The sequence below is a fragment of the Melospiza georgiana genome, chromosome 3, assembly GCF_028018845.1.
Source record: "Melospiza georgiana isolate bMelGeo1 chromosome 3, bMelGeo1.pri, whole genome shotgun sequence".
Lineage (NCBI taxonomy): Eukaryota > Metazoa > Chordata > Aves > Passeriformes > Passerellidae > Melospiza > Melospiza georgiana.
In genome coordinates, this window is record NC_080432.1 from 57718564 (window position 1) to 57739433 (window position 20870).

At 38.2% G+C, this 20870-nt stretch overlaps 1 protein-coding gene across 1 annotated transcript in view; it reads right to left on the bottom strand.

The window, feature by feature from the left end:
- Window positions 1–20870, bottom strand: part of NID1 (nidogen 1) — a 42464-nt gene that overhangs the window by 11848 nt on the left and 9746 nt on the right. Inside the window, exons 5-14 of the mRNA XM_058020136.1 lie at window positions 20199–20348; window positions 18707–18958; window positions 17385–17585; window positions 15305–15550; window positions 14197–14340; window positions 13002–13130; window positions 10075–10218; window positions 9197–9319; window positions 1258–1482; window positions 458–630 (exon numbers count right to left, since the gene is read on the bottom strand). Of these exons, the coding sequence (XP_057876119.1) occupies window positions 458–630; window positions 1258–1482; window positions 9197–9319; window positions 10075–10218; window positions 13002–13130; window positions 14197–14340; window positions 15305–15550; window positions 17385–17585; window positions 18707–18958; window positions 20199–20348 (1787 nt within the window). The remainder of the gene's footprint in view (window positions 1–457; window positions 631–1257; window positions 1483–9196; window positions 9320–10074; window positions 10219–13001; window positions 13131–14196; window positions 14341–15304; window positions 15551–17384; window positions 17586–18706; window positions 18959–20198; window positions 20349–20870) is intronic.

Below are 20870 nucleotides of genomic sequence, written 5' to 3' on the forward strand. Positions count from 1 at the left end.
AAGTGGAGAAAACTGACTGAAAAAAGCCAGAAATAGATTAAGACTTAGGAAAAAACTTGGAGGGAGTAGGAATGGAAAAAGGAGCCTCTCCACCTACTGATACTGTAGGTCTCCTAAACTTTTATACCAGAGTCAGAAAGTTTATAGAAGTGTGAATAGACAGTAGTTTATATGAAGGCATGTGCTGCTGGAGGCATGTGAGATTAGATTTTTGTCTTGTCATCTATTGTGAACCATTCTTTAAAAGGAAATTATTTTTTTCTGTACCATAGGTTTAAGATTTTTAACTAGTCAGATCAGGAAATTTCAGTATCAAATCAGCAGGATACTGAAACTTTAATGAAGAGTAAAAATTGTGTTTTCAACTTATATTATCAAGGTATGCAGACAAACAGTAGCTTTCATCTTTGTCAGGAAATTTTCTAAAATTATGGACTTAATATAGTAAATTACTTACTGGAATATGCAAGAGTGCTTTTGCACCATTTTTCTTCATACTGTTTCCCTCTAGTGGAACATGTTCAATTTTACCACTTTGGGCAAAAAGCAAGTGCGTTCCTGGCGGCAGAGGTACCGTGTCTGGTCGAACAGAGGGCCCAACAACAACAGGGGGAGCAGCTGTGCTCAGACCTTGTTAGCAGAGAAGGAAACAGATGGGCAAAAAATCAGTCTGTACAGCACAACAAGGTTCCTTATTATTTGCAGAGACACAATTACAGTCAGACTTCTAAGAAGGAAACAGCCTTATAAGCAGACATTAATAACTATAATCAGATGCAGAAAGCTTCTGAAATTTTCCCCTTGGCTGAAAGAGAAGGAGCAATTGACATAATAGGTCTTTTCATGTTTACCTCTGTAATTGCTCTTTACTTCAAATGTTTAGAAAAATCTATCTTATTTTGCAGCTGAAGTGAGGAAGATGTAGGAAGGAACATCCTTCATTTTCTGAGGCAAATAAGCCATTACAGTTCCCAGAGGGCAGAGACTATCTGGGCCTCTCACCATTTCAAGGCAAGGAAGAAGCTAGAAAACCACCTTTTTATTCAGAAGCTTACCACAGCTTCCAGATACTCTGGCTGAAGGAAAAGCGTGTGTTGGGGTCACTGAAGGGCATGAGACATACCACAATGGGACAGCAGAAATGTGCATTGCTCCAAGTCAGTGCCGTATCTCGGGGAAGGACTAAGCCCCACATTTGGGAGACAGTGCACTCAGATGGAGAGATACTCTCAAGAACCAACTGCTTCAGCCACTTACATGGTGGTCGGACTCCTGGACCGCTTCTGGTGCCATCAATCTCATTTCCATCCCTATCCACACACCAGCAATATCCACTGCCAGCATGGCACTGTGTGGGTAGGTAATTCCCATGCTCATCACACTGGGGAATGAAGTGACCAACTCTTACATCCCTTGGGAAGAAAGCACCTCCACTGCCAAGAGCTACTTCTCGTTCATGCTGGCATTTGGTCTTTTCTACTTCTGGGGAAAAAACCAAGAGAACAAAACAAACTCCAGTGAATATTTCTGTTTTGGTTAATAATTACAGTCCATTAACAGTTAGCATACACTGACCAACTATACACAAGAATTCTTACCTCTAGTGGAACATGACACTGTTACAAACCTTGAAGGAACGTGACTTCAGAATAGCTTCAATCAGTCTGCCCTACATAAGTGTGACACATTTGCTTTAAACTTATTTTATCTTTCACTGCCTAGTTAGAAAGAGAACAAACAGGTCCCCTGCATCTTCCTTCATTGAAGGGCCATAAACAGAAGTTGGAAAACACCTTGAAGCAGATGAGCAAGAACATTGTCTGACTTTTGACCCTGCTGTCTACTCACTGGCAATTATCCATAGGCCCTAAAATGTGACTAACTAGACAGACCCTACAGTGGCTGAAGGTTTCTTTGTAATGCTAAAAGTTGAGATTCCCTTCAAAGCCACAAGAGAAAACCACAACATGAGGCAGATGCCAAACTCTCTACAGATCTTAGGAGATGAAGCAATTAATTGCTATGATGTATATTAGGTTTTTAAAGTTTGGTTATGAAGTTTGAGCACTCATTTGGTTCTTCGGGATCTAAGAAAGAAATTGGAGGGAAAAGTTGTCCACTCCGTGGTGAAGCACAGAGAAACATACCATATACATAGGCTACGTCACATGCATATATATTACTGCAGAGACTACAAAGGAAAGGATGTTTTCAGACATCAAATCAGGACATTCAGGGATCTGGCTCTTAATGTTTCAATTTTAAAAAATAGTCTGAACTAAAATTACACCTTCTTATTATATTATCTATCATGCAGTAGGGAAAGTCATCTGGATCAATATATCTTCTAGAAGCCAAAGAACATAATGAAATTAAAAGAATGCAATAAAAATAGTATATTTCCTTCTCCAGACAAAGAAATCTGGCTTGGTTTTACCACACACTTGAGATCCCTGGGAGAGAAAGATGTAATTATGGGAGAGTATCCTTTCCCTGTCAATGATTTCTACAGACATTTAGAAATACTTAGCCCAAACTGTCTGCTGAAGTGTCTTTAACACTACAATTCCATTTACTCCTTTACTTGTTTTTACACTGCCAGGATTAGGACAGGATTAGTTTTGTGTGGCTCAGACCAGACTGACCCCAGCTGAGCAAAAAGCTAATCCCATGCATCTACAGACTGTTGTGGTGTAAATCTCTGTTCTGTAAAAAAGAAGGGAGGTTTTTATTGATATTTAAACTAGTTATGCAAGCTTTGGACAAGTTTCATGCACCTGGACATAATTAGAGAAATATAAATGACTGGAGAACAGCTCACTGAACAACTGCAATATTTGGCATCAGTTTTAATGTGGGTGGTGGAGAGCCTTGAATCAACTTACAAAACCAGGCCCTGTGGGAAAGCCTCCATTATCTGTCTCAGATTGTTTTCATGTATTCAGTGTCCTATGCAGTATGCAGGTAAAAAAAATGTTGATTCCAGTAAACAGATGGCTTTGCCACAGGTTTTTTATTCTAAACTTTCATTAAAGGCAGCGTTCACAGAAGAAAACAGGGGGAACAGTGAGTATTGGTAAACTACTCCCCATGCATATTTTTGTCCAGTGCAGAAAAAAAAAATCCTAATTTCATTCCTATCAGCTTTGAGAAACACAATTAACTCCTCCTCAGAAGGATATTTTAAAAAGGTAGAAACCGTTCCTTTTCTTCTTTGCATTAGAAACCCATAAAAATAGGGTATATATCAACAGGTTACCATTTTTTACTCAAAATTCTATGTGAATTATGGAAAGGAGGGTGTATACAATCCCAGGTAGGACCCAGTGGTTACACAAAATATATTAGTGTTATCAGCAACTTGAAATACCACTATCTGTTCTAATTTCAAGACAACGTTCACATTAATATCTGCAGATTTTACTCAGGAATTCTGATTGTATTTTTTAAGAGAACTTATCTTGCAGTGATCAAAACCAATCTCACAAATGGTCTGCTTATGCCCCTAACAACACTAAAGTCAAGACACTTGTCAAACAAAATAATTTTCAATATTAGCATTGAAAGCATATGGTTGGTTCTTTCTAAAAAACAAATCAATGCTGAATTTTTACTTAAATAAAAATATTTGCAAACACCCTGTTGTCACTCAATTTTAGGAATAAATGTGTATTTTACTACTTTTTTGCTCATGAAAATCCCTTATACTAGTGATCACTTTATTAACAGTATCAAGCACAATAAGTAATCGATGTCAAACAGACATTCTGAAAAGAAAGAAAGCCAGGGTTACCATGTTCATCTATGCTGAGTCAATAATTTTAACCTGTCTTTCAACACTATATTTTGACTCCCTAATAAGAATTTAACCAGTATTAAAACTTATAAATCAGACAAGTGACTAAATTAAAGGATAGTTCAACCAAGCACTTGGAATCCATTCTCCATTTATTTCTTCTCATCTCTGGATCACGGCCAGGATTACTATGTTTACAGCTAAGAGGCACCTAAAGAAATCTGAGTTGAAACCCAATCCAGTGTTGTAGCCTGTGCAACAATGAAGGCACAATAATATTGGATACAGATGACAGTGGGTTGGGATAAATAGTCTGCTTACACTGCTTATACTGCCATACCTTTTAGTCAGTGACAGTAGGAGAAGATGCTCTGATTTTGCAAGTTTTAAATAGCATTAAATAACTTCCTGAAATTAGTCTAGCTATGACAGAGTTTGAAAGATGAGATTGACATGACAAATAAAGCACATTTCCTGCCTTGATGAGCTAACAGCAGAAGCTGGACAAAATGAGTAACAAGAAAGGGCTCATATTTAGGTAGCACCAGGGCTACTTCTTAAGCCAGCATCCAGACACAAACCTAAGAACCAGTAAATTTCCTTCACTAGAGCAGCCTAAACGTTCTTTCTTATGAGCCTGCCTTTAATGTAAGTACTGCAGTATTGCATCCAGTCAAGACTCTTTAAAGATACAGAACAATTAGGATTAGGAGAGTTCTCTGATCTTGTGATTGGCATGAAGAAAAAGTCCATTAAATACAACTGGCAGTGCCAAGAGCAAATAACACCTACCTGGTGTAATGGTGCTGTTACACCTACTGCACCTGACTGTAGCAAATGGAAAACAAGCCACACCTGTTTCAGGCTCCATATACAGGGATAATTAGCCCTGATTTTCAGGAGGTTCTTACCATTCTTGAAACCCATATTTGAAATGCAAGGCAAATGATCATGTCAGTGATGATAAAAATAGTTACACCAGGACTAGTTCATTCTGCCAGAGAAGAAACAACCAGTAAAAGCAGGACCTAGGTAATTGTTGGTGATGAAAATAAGCAGAGGGAACATCAGCTTTTCATTAACAGCAGGATCAAGTTACAGTATTTTTCAGTGTATGAATTTAAACATTACCAATCAGCATTTGCTGTAAAAGTAAGTAAAACCCCATTCTCTCTACATTTTGCTGCAGTTGATGCTTGACTGCAGAAGGTAATACACCAACCTAACAGCTTTGTGTTTTCCTATGGTGCACTATTTATGCCCACAGGACTGTATGATTTTTGAAACAAAGCACTTAGTTTGGCAAATAATTAAAAACTGAAAGAAATAATCTGAGTCAGAAGTCAAGAGTCATGAACTAGTGGTATCTTCGGTAAATTCCCATATTGCTTTAGTATTGCTTGCAAATTTCCCTATTAAGAAATTTAATTCCATCATTTGGATTCCAGAGGAAGATATACAACCATAGCTGGCATCATTTGTAGACGTGACACAGGCCACATGAGAAGGACAGGATGTAAATGTAGAGTTATGCTTCTTGGAATAAACTTGTGTAGACAAGCCTCTAAAGATTAATCTATCTTTCAAATTACAACCCAAAAAAGCTATCAGCAGATCATAGCTCGGTGATGTAAGGATTGTGAGAGGGTATAAAAAATAATTCAGCATATACACAGGGACTATACAGGCACAGAGAAGAGTATTAGGATGGGGAGGTGATTTAAGAAATGCTGCATCCAGCTCTGGCAACCACAGTTCAAAAGAACAGTGAGAAATTGAATGAGTGTACAGAAAAATGCTCCTAAGACAGAAGCTGTAGAGCAGAACAGAGAGAATTAAGGTGCAATGAAGAATTTATGTACTGTGGAACACAGCACAAGTCAGACTAAATACGTAGAATGGTGCATCCTGAACCTCAGCTTTGTATTGTATATTATGAGTATTTGTATTTTATTGTATTTTGTATTTGTATTTTTTGAGTATTAAACTTTTTTTCAGTTGATTAATGAATTACCAGAAGAAACCTGGAATTTAAAAGTCAGTGAAATAGATTATGGATAAAAATGAAACTGTAGTAGCATGAATATGGAAAAATGAGATGAAAAACATACACGTACATATTTCTCACATATGTGAAGAAAGAAACAGAATGGAGAAAAAAGCAAATTAAAGCCATATACAAATACTCAAGGAATTTTTTAGCCATAGATGATTGCTTTTGTAGCAGCCATGTAGAAAATTATTTATGGATTTCTCTTAAAAAAAGATGGAAGCTGAATAAAAGGATGAGAAACTGAGATGTATGGACTTCTCTTATTCACTTATACTGACATTTTTAATTGCTGTCCTCAGATACTGGAGAAAAAAATTTAAAAACCCAAATGAAAAAGCTTCCCTTTGTCCCTTCATTTTCCTTTGTAATTCCTCACTTACAGTTTTGCCCTGGTAAGTGTGTTTCTCATGTGAAACCAGTTGCACACAGATGATCAGACAACAGCTCTTAACAGTTCCTAGTTCCAAGAATCCAGGCTCGTTTCTGTTTAGTAAACAGTGTCTGGGGTCTGCAGGGGTAGAAACACTCAGACATCTGGTTTTTTTGAAATGGAAAAATGAAGCGTGAGGAAATAATGAAGTACAGGCTTCCTTAATAGCTGGGAGCAGCAGGACATTCCAGCATCATTAACTCTTTCATTAACATGCCCGTTCGCTCCTACAGACATTCCCATGTCTGTGATTCAAATCCATTTTTCTTGTTAGTCTACTTGTTTCAAGAGTTGCCATTGAGACTTAACAGTAGGTTTCATACAATAATAAAGACACTAAACAAGCAAGTAATTGTACACATGGGTTGGAACTAAGAACAGCAAAAAGAACTGAGTATTTGGATGAATGAAACTTTCCATGCTATTTACAACCAGGAAAAACTTCAGTTACTACACTGAAGCTTATTAGATCAAAACCTCAAAACCTTAGTGTGTAAAAAGGGGGAGAAAGGGTCTCTAATTACAGCTGAATACAATACAGCCTTCTCTGCAATCTCCATTCTGAAGCAACTCCAATGCTAGAGTAAACTCAACTACTTTTGTGAGGCTTCAGACCCTGGCAATGATTAACTGATGGATCTATCCATTCTAGAAGCACTAAAACTTTAGCAACAGATGACACCCCAAGGGCAGCTATTGTTCTATTAACTCTAAGAAGGGGCAGTCACTAAGTTGTAAACATTGCCATTGCTGCAGACTAGCTCAGCAACACAAATACTTTATACTTCAGTCACAATTCAGCAAAAGTGAGACTTCTTATGTACTCTTTTTTTTTTTTTTTACTGCTCAGAACATTTAATGAGCAGAGATAATTGATACTGTGTTTCTAAAAGCCTGTCTTCTACTGGTAATACAAAACTGTATTAAAAAGAATATCAGTGAGGCATATATGAAGACTAACAAAGCCTGGCAGCTTTGTTAGTCTTCATATTTGTTAGTCTTTGTTAGCAAATCTCCACCCACTAAAACAGTAGAGACAAAACTCCTAAAAATATTTTGTTACTGTTATTAAAATTGTGACATGGAAAAATCCCTATTCAAGACAATTATGTTAAGCACAGAATGTGAAAAAGTGTACAGGATAAGAAGGAAATAAAGTAACTACAAAATAATACCATGTGCTTAGCAGTTGAGTAGACACACTAACCACTGCATAAGAAAAGGTGTTAAGAATAACAAAACAACCCTCTACTTAAGCAAATCACCACATACACTCAGAAGAAATTAATTGTGTCCCTCTAATAAAGTTAATTGGTAGATTGCAAATATCAGTCTACCAAACCACCTGTTTCATCTACAAAGGGCATGTGGCAGACATGAAAGCAATGTTTTTGCCTCTACATTTCTGCCTGAAGAACTGGAAGCTTTAAGGTTTGATTTGCTTCAAGCTATTCACATCAAGTTTCTTCTCCAGTAGAAATAATTTTGTTTTTATCAGCTTGATAGTTAGCTAAATATTTTGACACAGGTCATAAACACCAGTTAGTTCCTCATTCATCTAGCACTAAAATGAAAACACACATGGGTAATTGTGCATGAAATGTTAGTTAAAAATTATATTAAAAGATGGACAACATGGTGAAAGCTATGCCTCAGAATTAAACACCAGAAATCCTCCTGGAATTTACCTATGATATAAAAATCTACAAGCACTGGGTGATTTCACATAACATGTTACTGTGCACATGGTGAATTGTCATGCAAATATGATTTAAAACTAGAATCATCTTTGTGATGTTCTTTTCTCTCCTCCATACAATCCTTTGTCTTTTGATTTCAAAAGCTGAGCATCCAATTGTGGGGGAAAAAAAAGGTCAGAAATTCAGAATTAGGGAATATAGAGGCTAAATAAAAATATTAAGCCTCAGGTAGTAACATCATGCCACACTGACAAGCACGTTGAAGCAAGCACCTCCACTATTAAAAAATAACAAAACAACCCAACCAAGACACCCAAACCCTTTCTCTCCTTCTGGCTCTAGGATATTCTTGTTTCTCTTGACTGCACAGTTTGAGTTTCAGTCTCTTGAGAAATGCCCACCAGCAAGAATCTTAGAGAAGACGAATTTGGTTTGAATATACTGAGAAGTTAGGGTTTATTTCCTGGCTGAAATATTCACCATCTACAAAACCTGAGTGCTGTCCCATAGGTTTGCCATGCTTTTGAATGAAAGTAAAATAACAACACTATCTTGTGCTACAATATTCTTTCCTCTTTTTTTTTTTTTTTGTAGCACACCTTCAAGATGAGTTTTATACCTCAAGCTTCAAAGTACAATGGAGAAACACAAGTGTGAGGGTAAAGAACTTCCTCCTAAATAGAGAATAATCTGGATAAATACAGAAACAAGTAAGTGCCAGCTGGAAACTGTAGTCTTTCTAGACCACAGGCTGTATGTGGTATGTAGGCATCTAGATCTTACTGCAGACAAGAGCCTCGTGACTTTGGTCTCATTTTTCACTTTTCTCCTGTAAATATTGCATTCATTTGCCAACAATTCCAGATATTTTATGGTAAGCGATTACTGAGTATGCAAACCAAATCACCCCCACAGTCAAACCTTTACACAAGGCAACTTCAAAAGATAGTATCAGCTTGGGGCTGAAAACTGCTGGGGATAGAATAAACAAAGCATAAAATGGGACATTGAACAGGACATCATGAAAAAGTGATAGCAGTCAAGATACAGTTTTGACATAAGCTTGGTAAAGTCCTAAACCTGAAAGACTTGGGAAGAACAAAGACAGCAATGTGGAAGTAGGCACTGTGTTTCAGAAGGGAACAAAATTAAGATATATATCCTCCAAATCCCAAATTATATTTCTGGTCCAACTTTCAAGAACTATAGAATTTTACCTCCTAACACACATCGGAAACCATCCCCACGATAACCTGCCTTGCAGTGGCAGCTGAAGGACCCGGGAGTGTTGTAGCAGAAAGCATCTGGATGACAGTGGCCCTGTTGACATTCATCTACATCTGTAAAAGAAAAGATCAATCTCAGGTGACTGCTCCTTCTGATGGACAAATCAGAGTGATGAAATTAAGTACAAACCTATCGCATTTTCAGGCTCCTATTTTAGGGTAACTGATTAGACATACAGACAGTTCTTGGGAAATACATCTAGTAGAGAAATGCAAGGGAGATAAAAAAAGGGGGCTGAAGAAGGGGAAGGGGAAGCATGCCTGTATTTTAGTACCTCTATCTCAGCAAATCCCAGGATTCCCCTATCCCAAAGGGTAATAGACATTATTAACTCACACAGTATTTTAGACATACATGTCCATATTTCCCGAATAAATGACTTAACATAGCAAGAGAAATAGGATTTGGTTAGCCATGTTTCCAACATGCAATTAGGTAAAGCTCCCCCACTGCACTCAGACTGACATGAAACAGAATGCAATTTTTTTTTTAATATATAATCAGAGTATTATGTTTCACCACGTTTGTAATTTAAACCAATACAGTGCAAACACTTGCAGCAGACAAAGGTCTGCAGCTGCAGATTCCTGCAGTTGTCTCATCTTGGACCTTCTATGAATCAAACATTGAAGAGTAAATTCAAAAGTGAGAGGAGGAAAAGAGAAATGCTTAATAAAAATTTCTGCCTCAGGAACGCAGACTAAGAAATTTCTTACTTGAGATGACAAGTAGACATAGGACACAGCAAAGAGCAGCCCAGCAGTGCAATGCAGAGTATCAAAGTCCCAGAATAAATGATGCTACCCACCCTGACAGGCTCGCCCATCTCCGGAGAAGCCGGGGAGGCAGGTGCAGATGTAGGCAGACCCTCCGGTGTACACACACTGGGCACGCTGAGGAATGTCACAGTTGTGTGTGCCCCTCTGGCAGTGGTTTACCTCATGCTCCACAGCTGCAGGTTAAATGTGTTAGAGAGGAGATGAAAATCTGAACTCTCCTTCTCAGTCTAAGCCTCATAGTAAGTTCATACAAGAGAACAACATCTGTGAAAGATTACAGGAGAGAAAGGAAACAAGGAACTGAGGGGTTTTTGCTTGGGGATTGGGATTTCTTCCTTTTTTTTTTCCTCTGAAATCTCCCCTTTCAGTGGTGTTAAATCTTATTAATGTTTTACAATGAATTGACTGTCCTCAGCACCTCACAGGTGCTTGCTAATATAGAAAGGGGCAGAAAAGCTACCATAGTGACAGATCCCAATACCCATATCAGCTTTGGTTGTGAAAAGGACTCTTGAATGAAGAAATGTAAGGCATCTCACTGAGCTAACTCACATGTTAGCTAAGTGGCCAGTTCACTGCATTGGGAATTATTTAGATGACCTGCTACACTAACCTAGTACTGACCCAGGGCTGCTGTCACTTGGCAACAAATAGGAGCTGTGACTCACTCAATGGGAGATAAAAACATTTGTCAACTACTGGAGAGATCTGGGACCAGACCTGCAGCTTTTCATAACTTTCTCATGTTCACAGCTGTGGCTCTCAAAGCATTGCACTACTTTGCACATAAACTGTTTTAAGAAATTGCTGGAGCTCTGTCTATGCTTACCTATAACATCAGAGAACAGGGAAGGAAATCATGGTACTGGAAACAGGAAGAGGTAAAATACTACAAAAATTTTGGGCCTGAAAATAGGGTGTCCAGTGTGTACATCTAGGAATAGAGTTCCAGCTGCTCTAACAGAGGCTGCTATAACACTGAGGCTGTCTTTACACAGTTACGACAAGGATTTGAAAAGGGGCCAAGACATGAGTCTACAACGTTCATTTCATCACAGCACACAGATGGAAACTACCACAGTGTCAGCAGGGAAATAACAAAAATCTTCTATCAGAGCCATATCTGAAAACACTCATTTTGTCTGTTTCTCTGGAGAAAATGACATCATTGTTAGAATCATTAATATCTTTATTTGATGAAGTAAGTTTCAGATTAAAAAGAAATTAATTAAAAACAGTATTATAAATAAATAAGGTAAGAGTTGGAGCTCAAAGGGAGTCTCCAAGTCCTACAAAGAGGAGGACAAGATTTATTTACAACTCTCTTATAAAGCTACTTAGTGAATCACACAGCTGGTATGAAAAAAAAGGGCTGGTTCCAAAGGAGCTGAGTCAGAGCTGCTATCCCATAGCAAATTGCAAAAGCACAGAGGGTTGCTTTTGCCCCTTTTGGGGTTCATATTCTTCATAGGTTATAAGACCCTCGACTGCGAAAAGATTATCATGGCATCTATTTTCAATCAATTGGGAAACTAGAGTTTATCTTCCCTCTCTTTAGCCTTAAAAATGCAATTTGTTTTTAGCTGAAGAAAGGGATCAAACTGAAATCCTTCAAGCTGGGCAAGGAATTACTTAGCACTTGCTAAAAGTGGAACATCAGCTTCATGGGAAACTGGTAGAGTGAAGCTGGTGAGGTCATGGCTGGAGGGAAGAATGTTCCCTTTTAGCTCCAAGTCACAAAACTTCAGTGTTGGACATAACGGAAGGAACATAAAGCTACTCTTCCACATCTCACCCTATCCCTTCCAGTGGCCTTGGTAGAAGGAGCTGCTTTTTCTGACTGTTCTGTGAGAGAGAATTAGGGTGCACTGTGACTTAGGGAACAGACATGAATTGTAATTCATACTGGAGCAGAGAAATTTGGCTTGTGAGAGAGTGTAATACACAGCATGCAAAGTCACAAACTCCAGGAAAGTAATGCATCTCTCTGCTGTAAGATGAAGGCTCCTCACTCTTTGCTGAAAAACAGTTTTTGCTATAATGAGCAATGACCTGGATGCATTAGCTGATCAAAGGGTAGCTAAACTTCCACCACAAAGCTGTCACAACAGAAGCAAAAAATCCTCAGCTGTTATCACTTCTTTCCAAAAGTAAAAGGAACTTCCAGCCATACTGGTAGAGTGTGAATAGATTTTTTTGGTACAGAATTACAGATTGCAAAGAAAAATTCTAACAAGAAAAGAAAAATCTCCATCCAATCCTGACAATTGCAGCTCTAGAGGTAGAGTCACTATTCCTTTTTTGTTATTTGTCATTATCTCTCTTCCATCTACCATTTGTGGATTCCTTTTTCCAAAAGGAATTTCTACAACTTGAGTGAAAAACAGGGCAAAGAGGAAAAAGAAAATATATCCCTTGTTAGGAAAACCTTAGTCTAGCAAATACAGATTAACTCAGGCTTCCTCCAGAAAAAAAGTTGTTAAATTACAGAAAAATAAACTAGTTTAGGCGACAACTACTGAATTTGATATTTAATGGTCCATTAAAAAAGAGCTAAGAGCCAAATTGCAAATATTTTAACAGTGAAGTGATCTGCAGCTACAACTCTTTTTTCTCATGATAAATTATCACTTCAGAATAAGCTGCAATAGCCAAGACACATTGGTTTAGAGCTGTACACTATCTTGTCCAAGGGATGAATTTGTAACTGAAATCTCATCTGTTAAATTGAACTCTGTATTAGACATAAGCAGCAAAACACAAATCCCCAAAAAGTCCAAAGCACAGCACCTAGAAAACGCAGGAAAACCCAGTAATCATGAGCTGCAGTACAAAGTCCTGAACCCCACTCACGCTAAAGATCAGCATAGATCATGAAGCAGTGTTTTCTATCCCTGTGAGGTGGATCACAGCCCAAGGGCTGGTGGGCAGTGCTTTTCAGAAACATGAAACTCACCAACACAAGTCCGCCCATCTGCCGCAAACTGGTATCCCCCAACACACTCGCAGCGGTAGGTTCCCGGCTGGTTGTTGCAGTCTGCATTGCTACCACACAGCCCTGGCTGCTCTGAACACTCATCAATATCTAGGGTGTTGAAAGGATCTCAGTTATTACAAAAATGCATTTAATATGGATGCCAGAAAAACAGAAACTGGGGAACTCTAGGTTAATAACAGTCTCCTGTACTTAGGCCATGGCTTGGACAGACCATGCCTCTTAAGAGATATTAATAACCTGAAAATAAGTTTTGAGGTAACTGTGACCTCAGTTACATGGCACCAAAAAGAAGAAAACAAAGCAGGAGAAGTTATGTCATGGAGTAAGAAGGGGATACCACAGGAAATTGCAGAAGAAAGAGAAGCCAAAGAAAATGCAACCTTAGGTGAGCAGAAGCAATGATAACTACTACCATGAACTCTAGGAAAGGCTTCATTATCCATAGACATCTCTAATCCACTGCTGCCCAGCTCACAGCATCAGAGGACTGGAAGGGACAGAGTGATGCCATCACTGTGCAAGTTGATTAAAAGGTTAGAGTGGAAGGAGAGTTGTGCTTTGGGTTTTAAAAGCCCCCAAAACTTTTTTAGGTAATAGGGATGACACGTTTCATTAATGCACATTTTTCTTGAAAACACATGTTAGTGCTGTGCTTTGATTGCAAGGCAAAAACCAAATACACTAGGAATACAGAGTAGAATGAACTGGGAAATATGAGTCTTTTGGAACAGAAATGGATTTTCAAAGTAGATTGTAAAAGAGATTATTTCAATGAATTGCACATATCTGTGCTCTCTCTGCATGTGCATTTCCTATTTCTCATCTCCCTTGAGAACTTTTAACCCAGTTGACTCATTTTAACCAGAGCTTGCATTACAGTAAAGTTCTCACAACTAAGTTCCCACATATTTTATAAAAAGATGAACAGGGTGGGAAAGATGCTTTGCAAGATAGGAAAACATACTCTTCAAGACAGTCAAACCTGCTTACTTTGATTATTGAGATACATAGCCCAGCAACCCTCTAACCTTAAAATCAGCCTCTCAGGGCAGTTCATTTTGCTGGAATGGCTAGTCCTGAGGGTCAATATACCTCAAGTAATATAAATTCTACACTAGCTTTCATTTTGCAATGTATTGAAGTGTTTTGATACCGTAACAAACGCTTCCATCTCCGCGGAAGCCAATCGAACATTCGCAGAAAAAACGATTCCCAGTTCCTGGACGGCACACGGCGTTGGTGTCACAGTTATGAGTGCCAGTGTAGCAAGGATTCCGGTTAATATCAGCAGAACCATCTGCCAAGAGAGACCATATTTAGCCCTGATGACTCTGTCCAAGTAATAGCACCCAGCTAAGGCCAGGAATGAGGTTCCAGGTTTAATGCGTTTCCAGGTTTAATGTGCTCATAATGCACATTAAACAAGGAAACACATTTTTTGCACCAGGAAGAAAGGGCCTTGCAGGTGATATCTCAGATATGTATTTAATAGCACCTGTATTCCTTGTTACTTGTACAGAGGACTAGTGAGTTAAAAAAGAGCCACAAAAACCTCTCTAAAGAACAAGATAGAAAGAAAATTCATTTTGCAGTCACTGACACAAGACTCAAAACACGATTCCTAACAGCTTGGTTTATTCATTTAATTAGCGGAACTTCATTTTGTAACAAACAAAAGTGAACACAGCCTGGTTTTATACTCATCTGGTGTGCATTTTCAAATAATCTCTTTGCTTTCTTTCTGTTATTAGTGGAAGCTTGGACAGCTCATCTAAAAAATACCTTTCAAAAGCAGCCTACAATTCAAAGACAAATGCTATGTTTCAAGATAAATTATAGAAACTCATCCATGGTAAATCTCATTCCCCTCTTTTGCTCTCTTCTCTCTTTTTGGGGGGACAATGTCCCGCCCTAAAAAATGAATAAAGGAACTACAAATTAGGTAAAGATGAACAACACACTCCATGCATCCAAGTGTGAATAGATTCAAGGTGGTGTATTGAGAGTATTTCAAGGAATTAGACATAAACCCCAGTGAATTTCAACAACACAGCATCACTTAAATTCTCAAGTAAAAATACAAATTTTCAACATTTCCATTCCTCTCCTTCACTGGTGGATCTGGACTGCTACTAAATAATGAAATTAATTCATGTAACTCATTAACACCCATCTAGGGCAGGCTAAAAAAATTGATGACTGCTCTTAATTGCTTACAAAAGAGAAAAAGCAAAATTTGTATACCCATATAAAATACGTACCACTGATGGGGCCAATGGAATTGCTCATGGCGTATCGCAGGATCTGCTCGTCCCTGTTGTACAGGACAAACACACTGTCCACCGAGAGCTGCTGAGTGGCAGGAGCAGAATGGGGGGTGTCATCATGGATGCATTCATCAAAGGAGATGGTCTGGCGCCACTGGTAGGCACCCGTGTAGGTGGCAGCCACTCCATCCCTTTCTGGCTCTGTCACCGTGTACTCCCTTGAGGACGATGAAGTGATCACTGTGACATGACAGCAAACACACTCATCAGAGCAGAGACCAAAAGCACCCTGTCAAATGCTATCTGTAGACTTGGGATGCAGTTTGTGTAGTGCAAATGGGAATTTCAAAGGCTAGAAGCTGCAAAAGGGGATGTATTTCCATGCAAAGGAACAAGCATTGGAGTATACTTACTCTGTTCTCAGGGCTCACAGTTTTTAGAAATGATCAATTTGATATATTTTGACATATTTAAAAATTTCAACTTTACTTTGTGGATTTCTAAGCAATGAAAGGAAAATTCAACTCAGCAAACTCAGATTGCTTTAGGTTCTTTTTAGATCTCCAAGCTAAGGAGAGTGATCTCAGTAGCCTAAACTACACCCACTTTTTAGTTTATTGTAGGCTACTAGCCTTGGATTTTAACAGAGACCAGAAGAAGCTGCATGTCTGAGAGCTCCTGCATGCTTCACAACAGTTTTCTATACTAGGAAAAATTGTGAACAAAACTCTTCAAAAAGATCTGGGCTTGTGGATCTTCCCACTGTAGGAAAGGTCCTCAGAACACCAGTATTTTTTGTTTGGACACCAGAACACACCTATATCAATCCACTTGCAGCAGTTGGCTAAAGCTGGATTTCTGCTAAGTCCATTAGATATGCCACAGGACAGCAGATTTGCAGCTGTTCGAGTCCTGGTAAACCAAATCCAGCATGAAGGAAATCTCCCTCCAGCCTCTGACTTTACCTCCATGGGAACAGCATTTCTGCCAAGTAGACAACTGTTCTGTAAAGCAGATACTGCCCAAACTCTCAAGTTGTTCAGCACAAAGCAGAAGCTTCCTGCTGCTTCCACTTCCTCCTCCTCCCAGTCCAAAACAACAGGCAAAGCACAAGCAGGTTCATCACTGGCTACCAAACTCAGATATTAGTGAGAATAAGGCAGTGATGATGTAACCACACTATTTTCTAGCTCTAGCAACCAGAAGTGCACCCTTGGAAAAAAGTGCAGTATCTCCAGAATTCATGTGCATGTGGGTGCACCACAGGCTGCTTCATCTGTAGTATTCATCTTTTTGACAGCTGGGCTGGTTGACCAACAGCAACACTCCAACCTCACTTCTCCACTTTCTGTATTGAAACACCCATCATTTTATCCAGGAAGAGGAAAGCAAAATAAGCAAAACAAGATTGCCCTGTAAATAGTGAATGAAGAATGGTTCTCTTAGGAAACCTAGGATCTGTGATAAAGGAATTGAGAGAGAGGACTACTGAAGAAACAATGTGGGAAACTGATAAGGGAATTGAGAGGTAATTTCCAATTGGTTGTTAAAATTCAGCTCAAATAACACTGATAAATGCTTGCCAGAGTCACTGTAATGAAGATCATGAGAGACATAGCGGTAAACAATGGGTTTAGTCTCATCAAAGATCACAGCTAATGTCACAAAGATCACAGGTAATGTCACTTAATGATATTACCACAAAAAGCTATATGCCAGTACAGGGCTGTGGACTTAGAGAAAAAAACCTTTACCCCAAGTGTACCCCTTGTACACTGCCATCAACAGCATTAATAAAAGGTCAGCAAAAAGGGAAATCAAGAGTGTTTTGCAAACAACAGTTCAGAGAAAATTAAATCTGTATTTTTTTGATGAAAATATTAGAAGTATTTGCATTGTCCCACTCAAAATCCACCTTCTTTTGAAACCTTTTCCTAAGGGACAAAATGCAACTTCCTAAAAGTCAAAGGGTCCTAAATACACTTGTTATAAAGGTAATAAAAGAACGTTTTTCAGATTGTCCTAATCTCTGCTTCGTGCACTTTCTCATCATTTCATTCCTATGGAACCTTACCAGAACTAGAGGTGTGGTAGAGTTCGGTGTAGGGCTCTATATGGACTGATGCCCCAGATGGGATCTCAGGTATTCTGCCCTCCATTTCTGTGCTGATGGTGAGGTGACCATGTTCATCAATGCCACTGAACTTCTGCTTTACAACCAGCTTCTCATTGTTGCCAAGAAAAGTTACTTCTGTTTGCCGTGTAAACTCACCACCTAAAGAAAGAGAATTGGTTTAACACTAAACTTAATAGAGGTTTCCAATTCCTTCTATTCCAAATATTGCTTCTAATAGATAAAATATAAATTACTACTGTCTGCAAATGTTGATGTAGCATAATTGCTAATGTCTTGTTTTTCTAATGAAATAACTTTCAGGGGCATACTGATAATATACTTGGATACTGCAAGCAAATTTTTTTAAGCACTGCACATAATAAATCATAAATCCTTGCCCTGAGGCATTCTTTTTAATAAAACTAAAAAGAAGTTCTGACTAAGCTAATAGCAGTAGGTTTTATCCTACCATTTAAAAGGACATTTTAGAGAAAATTTCCATTAGGAGTACAGAGAGTTAAAAAAAAATCAAAATCCAGTACATCTGTTTGAAAATCAAAACCAAGTGGAATGTATGTTGTAAATTCCAGAACAAGCTTCAAACATACCAAATCCAAGAAAATCCCAAACCAAAAAGTTGTGTTCAACTGAATTCATATTACAAGTCTGTAAAGGATCAAATTTTCAAGAGAAACACATGTTCTGCTAGGACAGATTGAATCTACAGCTTGAATTCACAGCAGCATAACCAACCAGATTTGGCCTTAATCTCTTATGAAAAGCTCGAATTATGAGCAGGGGTTTCCCTCAAACTAGCTAACAGAGTCATTTGCATGTCATGCAGCAGCTGTTTCTGTAAAGTGCTTCAGACCCTCAGGAGGTCAGGTTACTGTTTCTCTTTTGCTCTGTTGGTACAATCAGAGATTTAACCAGTTAAAGCTCTTGAAGATGTAGGAGAAGCTTTTTATAGTAGCTATGTACACTCTAGTAACAATTCCCCCAACAGATCTTTTTAAAAATCACTTTCTTGAAGAGAAACTGAAGTCAATCTTCTCTCTAACACACTTAGTTGTTGTACACTGACAGTAAATTAAAAGGGCCACTGTCTATATATTGTAAACAAGAAAAAACAGTAAGAAATTTGATTAAAAAAAAAAACATTTTGCAGCTCAGAACAGATGTGTGTTTTCACCCTATATTGATTCTAAATACAGATTTCTTTTCTATCAAGATAGAGGAAAGCATAGTAATTTTGAACATTATTTTAATTTAGAAGTTACCAGTAATGCTGAATCCATTTTTATATCCTTGCTGTTCCACAGCAAACATCCATCCTATGATACCTCCAATAGAGGCGAGAGGTAGTAAAGAATACCCCAAAGTCTCTGGGATTGTGCTGATAGCAGTGTAGGCACGCCCTTGGTTCATCACAACATAGGAGTGGAGGTCAGTGTTCTCAAACACAACGGGGATGGGGTTGTTTCCTACAAAGATTCTTCCTCTGACCTTGCCGTTGACTCTCTGAGGAGAACCTGGCAAATCAATACAACACATCAGAACCAAATAACAGCATTCTCATACTCTCCAAGGAACATGTCCAGAGTGTTTGCAATGTTCAGTGCTTAGTGTTGAAATAAATAGCAAACAAATACTCAGAGTTCAGACAAGAAATTGCCATGTGCTCACTTGCTTATGTAGACACATGCAAGTGTCTTGTCTTATGTGGATGATTAAATGGTCAAATTTGCCTGAAGAGATACTCTTTATCCTCGTTGAAAATTCTGTCTGCAAAGATACACTGTAACAGTGTTATGAAGTTATCTGGCAATAAGCGGCAGACAAACTCCTTAAGATCACACTTCATATCAATACACACTGAACGCAAATTTGTTTATTCCCTATTAAGAGACTAATGCCATTAGGCATTAGAATAATTTACCTGTTATTCTAATCTATTACATTTCTTGGCTCTGAACTACTGGCCATTTTGAAGACTGTCAGTGTTATACAGAAGTAGCTATTTTGGATTGCTAATTTTCTCCTGTTTATAATTTCCTACATGGAAGTTTTAATTTCATTATCACCAGATCCTTCTTTTCTTTCTACAGAAAACTTTCAATTCATAAAATTGGATTAAGTATTAGGTTTTGCTTTCCTGGTTTATAAAACACAGTCTTGCAGTAAACTATTTGAGTTGCTGAAATGCATCTGTGCTCTGAGCCAAATCACTATGAGGATTACAAGTGTATACATAAGAAATTCCTTTATGGATTTTACACGGGAACAAAGTTTAAATGGGTATTTAACAGAAATCAGGCAGATCACCCTTTAGTAAAGCAGCTTAAGAATCAAAGAGGAGCCATGCTCTTTGGTTCAATGATCAAAGTTAATTTGTTCATCACTTTGAACTGTCCATTTCTAGAGTGAGGACCATATCAGATTATAACACGTTGGAACTTCATTACTAATTCTAGGAAATACCACTGGACGCTATGTTTTCTTTTAAATTATGTCAGTTACAGAAGTTTATTTTTTCAAAAGTCACATTAAAATGCATAAAGCCTATAATTGACCACTGAAAATAATTTTCTTCACTCAAAAAACCATTTTAAAAAGTAGAGCTCACTGATTCAAATGCCTTTCACTATATCCCAGTGATAAGTCTTTCAAAAAGTTTTTATCAGGTCTTTTCTGGAACTGAATACAGATCACCTCATTCAAGAGCTCCATACGTAATTGTTGCTTATGTTTCTAAAATTTCAAAGCAGTTACCTTCTGCTACACACTGTCTGCCATTTCCTTTGTAGCCAGCAATACAACTGCAACAAAACCCGTTGGGATAATCCTTGCAAATAGCGTGAACAGAGCACTGGTGACGGTTGTTAGCACAGGTCTCTTGGACATCTGTGTGGTAGCGAAACACTGTGGAAAATAAGACCAGACATTTATATTTCATGCAGTTACTGTGGTATTCACATATCGCTGGACTGGTTTAAAAGTATCTCTGGGTTCACTTGACCAGATTTTTATTTTCTCTTTAAGGAAAGCAAACTACTGCAATTGGTATTGGTTAACCTCGCAATATGCAGAAAACTACCTACTATTTTGTAGTAAACCTCAGGGCATCAGCTGTTGAATTATTTAGTTGGAAAATTGTTTAATTCTGACTTCAGCAGATCTACATTAACACAGATCAGTTAAAACTCCTGTCAAAGCTAAACACATAATTTTATTTTGTCCTTGTTTTTGAATCAAAACAAAAAGGGGACTTTAGAACAAAACATAACACTACAGTACCCAGGACCATGCAGCAACTGATGCACCCTATAATCCTAACTGTTTTACCCTGTTTGTAAGTGAAGATCACAATTCTCACACCTGCTTCAGGAAACAATTAACATCTGGGCTGTCAGTCACACTCCTCTGAAATTTCTAAAAATGCTT